This window comes from Physcomitrium patens, chromosome 2, assembly GCF_059467195.1.
Source record: "Physcomitrium patens ecotype Gransden chromosome 2, ASM5946719v1, whole genome shotgun sequence".
NCBI lineage: Eukaryota > Viridiplantae > Streptophyta > Bryopsida > Funariales > Funariaceae > Physcomitrium > Physcomitrium patens.
In genome coordinates this window covers 12,436,265-12,443,368 of record NC_143411.1, presented here as the reverse complement: position 1 = coordinate 12,443,368, position 7,104 = coordinate 12,436,265, and the positions used below count along the sequence as shown (strand labels likewise).

Sequence of the window (7,104 nt, the reverse complement as noted above, 5' to 3'; positions counted from 1 at the left end):
TTATATCTTATCAATAGAAAGGGGAAATCCACTCTTAATCAAGATTAGATAAAGCTCTGATATTGTAAATGCACTCTTGTCGATCTATCAAGGACAAGAAGATGATAAAAAAAAAATAAACAAGTGAGACTTCTCTCAAAGAAAGATGACAAAATAGAAATAACTTGATATGTATATTAAGAAAGAAACTGAAATGGCTATTGCCAAAAGCCAAGAAAACTAGAGATCCTTGAAACTAGACTAAAAGTAAGAAAGGAATTGATAAGAGTGAAGAAGGCTTCACTCTTATCTCTATATATACTATCTAACTAGGGGCTACGTGGCGATGTTCTATAGGACCTTCAATATGTGTTGACTTTATAGGATACATGCTTTGACTTACAAGGCAAGTTTTTCTACGTGTGGGCCACATAGTTAGCTTGGTCTTCAAGCTAACAACATGTGTGGCACATAGCCAACTTGTTGACCATGTTTCTAATCCAAAAAGTTAATTAAAGACATCTATAAAGTCAAAGCAATGTCTATGAAGCTTTTAGGAAGCTTCCACAATAAATACTATAGAATTAACTTACTTTTACTTACTTTTATTTATTTCTACCTATTTATACATATAATTACTGGCTTACATGCATATGTCCATGACAAGAATTCATCTTTAGAAGAAAAGATAATATCACAAAGATAATTAATATTATTAATTACTTAAATAAATAAATAAATAAATAAAATATATAATATCTTGTAAAGCTTCATAGACATGGATTTGACTTTTTATATGTTTATAAGTAATTTGTATGTTGAAAAATTGGCCAACAAATTAGCCACTTATTGCATACGTTGGCTACTTATAATACAAATTGATCATGTAGTACATATTGAAGAAAATAACTTTGAAGTCACAATACATAGCATCAGCAAGGTCTCTTACAAAGAGAATATGGAATAAGATATCTCTAACCTCTATTATCCATTACTTAAAGGTGGCAATTGTTGCCTTAATGGACAACTTGCATCCTTAAATGAATACATCCATCCAACATTCTACCAAGACTATCCATTGATATCTTATCTATTATGAAGATATACCTATAGCATATCTTTTATATTCTTAAGATGATTTGTCTATTTATCTACCTTGTCTCTTGGCTTTCTTATGTACCTAAAGTAAATACTTTGATTATTAATAAGTTATCTAAAGTAATATCTTTTGTAAGATAATTTATTCTACTTTCACTTTTATTTACTTACTTCAATAATACATATATAGAAAACTTACCTTACAATTTAGACATGTATCTTACAAGTTGGACATATCTTTGATGTCATATAGAGCATTGCCATATAATTTGATTATATGCAGGATTTGTTAAATACTTTTATTATAATAATTATTGATTGGTATTTTTAATTTAATTATATAAAATTATAAGATTATAATTTTTTTTATAAATATTAAAAAATACTAAAGCATTGATTTTGGAATTATATTCATACATGCAAACTATAAATTTGAACACATTCTTTATGTCATAAGATAGATACAAGTCTACATAAGTAGATACATAGCTTGCATTATCATAGAAATAAACTATCTTTACAATACACTTTAAATTTAAATATCAAAAACTTTAAATCATATTGACTTATTTTTGCAAAATAATTTTATGGACAATCTAGATACAAAAAAATATATTTAAATGTGTTGAAAAAATATTTTTAAACTAGAATAAAATAAAAGAAAACAATAAATTAATTTTGTTCAGTCTTATTTATTCCAACATGGTCAAATTTCATAGTAGGAGATATCAGCTAAAGTCAAGAAATGTCAACATCAAAATAATACATTTTAAAAGAAATAAGACAAGTCTTGGATGGCCAACAAAATGGTAAGAATTAGAAATGGCGTATTAATAATGTGACATATCAATGTGTCAAATAATGGTCATGTTATACACATTCTAGATGTTGAGAAACAAAAGCTAAAATAAAAATCAGTCATGGTTATTGTTCATTATATCATAACATATTTCTAAGTCTACTTCTTCAAGACATGATAGAAAGTAAGCAATGAATTCCCCCCATTTCTTTCTAACAATAAAAAAATAAAAGTAAAAATAAACTCCATTCTACTTTGTCACTAAAACGAAAGATCAGCTTTTAGGGCTTGCAGAGTTTTTCGGGTTCGCAGAGCGCCGAAGACTAGTTTGTAGGGTTTGTACAGCGCGGAAGAATAGCTTAATGAGACTTGCTGTGACCATATTCCAACCCACCTGTTGCTGCTGCTGTTGTGCCTGCATTTATGAGGAATTCTTCTTCATGTTGGGTGATATTTCTGACAAAACTAGACATTCTATCGACAAGCAGATCCTGTTCAACGATGTTGTAGTGGCGAATCTTCCGTCCATATCCCGGCTGCCCACGGGGGATTTGGGGATTGTTTCCAGAATGATGGAAGTGGTGAAAAAAATTAGCTTTATCCAAGTGGTATCCAGATCGTGAAGTTGAGCAGAATATACACGAACACACTTTTATTTGTTTTATTTCGTTAATTCTGCCTGAATATAGGGTTTAGAATATAGACTGTGGTTTAGATTATATGGCGTGGTTTAGAAGCGTAAAATGCCAGAGAAAACGCCTCTCAAGTGTAGTTGGTTTGCCCTCAGGTTGGGAGACGAGTATCAGTGCCACTCTGTCAGATGCAACTCCAGCGAACTTCTCACCAGGGACTCCAACTCTGGTCTGACACTTTGTTGCTTAAAGGATATCGTTCATGTTCGTTACGTCTGCAATGCGTTGGGGTTGACATCCAGCGAACTTCCCGTGAAGTCCCTTCGGTCCTCACAAGGGACTCCAACTTTGGTCTGACACTTGGTTGCTTAAAGGACATCGTTCATGTTCGTTACGTCTGCAATGCGTTGGGGTTGTCAGTCCCCACAATGAAGCAGCCAAACTTAGCGGATAACGGATGTCAGTGATCTCATAACACATGAATTATCATCGGCCAATTTAGTTGCAAGACTTTCAATCAAATGACTGCAATGTCGACTCTCCGAATTTGATGAATTATTGTACAATTTGTGTAGTCGAGATCGACTCTGCCCAAAGTCTACGGTTTAATGATTATGTCTACTGGGTACATTTGACAGCACAGGTCTCATGCAAACAGCATTCACATGAAGAAAAAGAAAAAGAAAAGTGCTCGAAACTTGACACATTAGATTAAAAAAAAGCAGGGTCCACAATCAGATCAGATAAAACAGTAAATCAGAGACGCATCAATTCGCTTCTGAGACCACTTGATCACATGCCTGTTGAACTGTAATTGATAAATTGGGCTACCGGAACAGCTCCAGCGTTCTCTAGCATAGAGCTTCACAATCCGGATGTATACTTACAGGTTAGACAAAAACCTAATTGAGTACACTCATATTGCACTGCTATTGTGGTGGTAATTCTAATTACCAGAAATAATTGGATATATTGAACCCTTGCACAATGTCTGCATACGCGCGATTGTGTTTGCAGCGGACGGTACTCTTGAGCTCGTCAATGAGCCGGTTCCAGTTGGAGCTAAGGTGTCCAACGGAACCATCGCATTCCAAAGCTAACTGCAGGTTAAGTAAACTATTGAGAAACTCTTCGTCCCAACCAAATCGCGAGACGAAGCTACCCAAGGCTTGATTAGGTCTGGTGATGATGTTCTTGCCGGAGACGCGCTTTACCTTTGTCCACATGACTGTCCAGCTGGTGAGCTTCGAAAAGAAGCTGATTGCAAGTGGGTCTTCTGTGCTCAAAAAAATCTTGCGTTGAAGGTTGGGATACCGGCTGACCAGAGCTTCAGCAGATTGCAAGTATGAAATCCACTTGTCGGGGGATTGATTCTCAGGGTCCCTATTCTCGCCGTAGGGGATGTGCACCGATATTGTGCCGCGTTCGAGCCGTTTGTTGTTGAAGTAGAAATTTCGACGTAATTTGAGCTCGAACAGGGTTCGATGATTGGGTCGCACGATGTACGCCACGCTCTGAGCTCGCCACCAATAGAAGTTCTTCTCCGACAGATTCCCAGCCTTCAGCAGGCTGTGGAACATGTGCGGCGTTTCGCCTCTCAAAACATTGATAATATTCTTCGAATCTTCGAAATTTTCCGCTACTGTCCTTACGGATGACCCAAGAATCTTCTCTGAAAACCTCCAATCTGAATCGTATCGGTTATAGCTGTCTAAGCTAAGCTCCGAGAATCTCCACAAGCTGTCAAGGCTCACGCTCATATTTCCAAATGCGTCAGCCACCGTGCAATTTGACAGTGGCTCAAAATAGCATTGATCCAGGGTACTGGTGCCCTGGCAGAAGAGACCGTTCGTCCATTCAAATGCTGGTTGTGGGTACAAAACTAGAATCCTGTCGAGGTTAAGCGCAGCTTGCAACGCTACACCCATGGCATGCAAAATGGACCCTATGCCATGCTCAGGCCCCAGGGCCTCGTACACGAGGAACTTTTTGTCAACGCAGGTGCTAGGATGCTGGTGCTGCCAAATTGCATGTTGCGCTGCTACAGTACCAAACAGCTGCTGCCCATTACCAACATCTCCGTCCACTCTCAAATCCCGATCAGTCCAATGATTCTCCGGAAACCACTCCGTCTTGCATTCGTGGGTCGGATACGACACGTTCCAAAGTAAAGAGTCTGAGCCTTCGAAACGTTGACGTGGCTCTTGAACAGAAACACGACGCAGAGTATGATCTTCTGTGTCCAAAAGTTCAAGCGCCGATTGCTGCAATAAAAACGGCTGCAGCGTTTCTTCGATGGATAGTATTTGCAGCGGGAGCTCCTTCAATGAGAGGCTCGGTTGGATCGGATCCCCCAAAGAGTACAGTTGCAACGTGAAGAGGGCGAAAGTCCCAAAAAGTATTCCTAGCACTGATTTCGATAATATATAGCCCTTCCGGCCCTTAAGACCAATCTGGTTGAACACCACAAACAGTTGATTGAGGTTACATTAGCATGCATGACATCTGTGCAACAATCATGAAGCAGCTCTCTAAGCTGGTAATCTTTTTACTAGTCTATTCATATTTATATATGTATGAGGAGAGAGAGAGATGTACATATATCGAACGTTACAATTGAAACCATTACGGCTTTGATGTAGATCCAAAGGACATGCATTACTAATGGAAAACCAGGCCGGGCAAGTTTCTATACCATTCTGAATTGACGACTCCACGTGCCCACTTCGATTCTATAACTGGAACTGTACAATCATGATCATGGCACTGTTTCCCAAAGTATCTGTGAATCTGAAACAGACATTCATACACACATTTTGGGTCATGATCGATCAAGGGTGAATGCTGATGCGCTTGGACACAACAATATCTACGTCTTGGGTTCAAGGTCACTGGTGGCTTCGTTTCTGGATTGTGTCTAATTCTTCCCACCCATCGCCCAATATGCCATAACCGAGGGAAATGTACATCTTCCACCACATATCAACTGCTAGTTAGCGGTGTCCTACTGTGCCATCTTCAACACAATGTCCTTTAGACAAGGAGGAGATAGAGAGCCCTCGCTGAAGCCGCACAGAAAGCTGCGTGCACCGAAAAGCCATCGTCCACAATAGCTTCACCCCGAAGCGAATGTGGGCTGCAAATAGGATCCATCTAAATTCTATGCAACATTGTCACATTTTCTAGCATGCAAAAAGCTTTATTGGACTGAAAACCCGCCGTTGAGGTCGAAAGAGCGGCGAGAGACTTTCAAAGGAAGAGGAATTTGCTCGCAACCACAACCAAAACATCACCTGCCAGTTCCTCAAGCACTCGTTCTCATTATGTCTACAAATAATATGCCGCCAGTGATCTTAATCCATTCAAGCGCAACAGCTTGAGGACGGTTCATCACATTATGACTGAACCCTCAACGATGGAGCAGGTCGCATCACACCCAAACCGAATATAACCTCAAAGCTCGCATGTCGTAAGGGTCCGCAATGTAAAGGATCAGCAACCATCTGCATACACCAGGAAAACCCAGAACCTGCGCTACTGAACAAACTAATGGAAGAGCCTCCAGCACAGGTCGCCGAGAGTGTAGACTCCGCAAGGACCGAGACCTATGGGAGTCGCAGTTACTTTGACTCGTGTGTCCGGAATCAGAGCAGGCATTGACCTGTTAATCAACTGCACGACGAAACAACAACCCCAGCCGAACATGCAGGCGAGCCACTCACACAGACAGATATTGAAAGACCACTTCAGCATTTGTACAACTCGCGTTTTGACGCTTATGTGAGTTTCTGTAATGCGATTATTTATCCAAAACTGCTGACATCAGAGCGACCCATGTGCACCCAAGTGGTCGAGAACCGATTAAAACCCTTCTCCTGCACAGTGACCTATTCCTTGAGGGAGCATGACATAATAAAAGCGCCCACAGGCTTCCTCTGTTGTAGATGGGACTGCCTTCTGCCGCATTCAGAGCGCCGCGCAACCTCCAGAAATGTATTGCTTGAAAGGTGGGACCTTCTAATTGTGACCCAGGCGGCCCTTGAAGGAGGCTCAGGATGCCACTTGTGCGTATCTACTAGAACCGAGGGTGCGAAGGTCCAACTGATTCACTTCGAGAAAGAGGGCAAATCTGATTTATCACCACGAGATGACTGTTCAGATGTTAAAACACAAGAATACTGTATGTGAGCAAGAGGTAGCAGATTCGGAGGCATCGGAGGAATCTGACGATGCTATTCGTCATCTGAACTGCCACCTTTTCACCTCATACTTTGCATGTTCGATCATTTAACTGAGAAATGAACATGTAGTTATAACGCATTGGTAGATGTTGATGAACACCTCAGATTTCGTGCGGTTCGATCAACCACTGCGTTAGATTAACGTCTTCATGCATTGATGTCTTCAGCAGAACCCAGTTTTGCACCTGTGATATCTTCGAGAATCCTTCTTCAAAAAAATACATTTATGCGTGAATATAAATAAACCAGTGCATTTTGCAAAACATTCCAACAATTTTCTACCCAAAACAACACCAATTCCAAAAATGAAGCTTATTCGACGTCTTAGCTCATATCTTGCAGTCCAGCTTCGTTC

General features: G+C 39.9%; 1 protein-coding gene across 2 annotated transcripts; it reads right to left on the bottom strand.

Moving 5' to 3' along the window:
• Nucleotides 1-3,247: 3,247 nt before the first annotated feature.
• On the bottom strand, nt 3,248-6,285 carry LOC112278706 (uncharacterized). 2 transcript variants are annotated; one of them, XM_090246928.1, is made up of 3 exons: nt 6,170-6,285; nt 5,204-5,298; nt 3,248-4,961 (listed from the first exon to the last, which is right to left on the bottom strand). In XM_090246928.1, exons 2-3 carry the CDS (start codon nt 5,204-5,206, stop codon nt 3,459-3,461), a joined length of 1,506 nt encoding a protein of 501 aa, XP_090103054.1. In that variant the 5' UTR covers nt 5,207-5,298; nt 6,170-6,285; the 3' UTR covers nt 3,248-3,458. The 2 variants fall into 2 exon arrangements, with proteins under 2 accessions (XP_090103054.1, XP_024368120.1); XM_024512352.3 differs by lacking the exon at nt 6,170-6,285 and adding an exon at nt 5,802-6,035.
• Nucleotides 6,286-7,104: the final 819 nt, after the last annotated feature.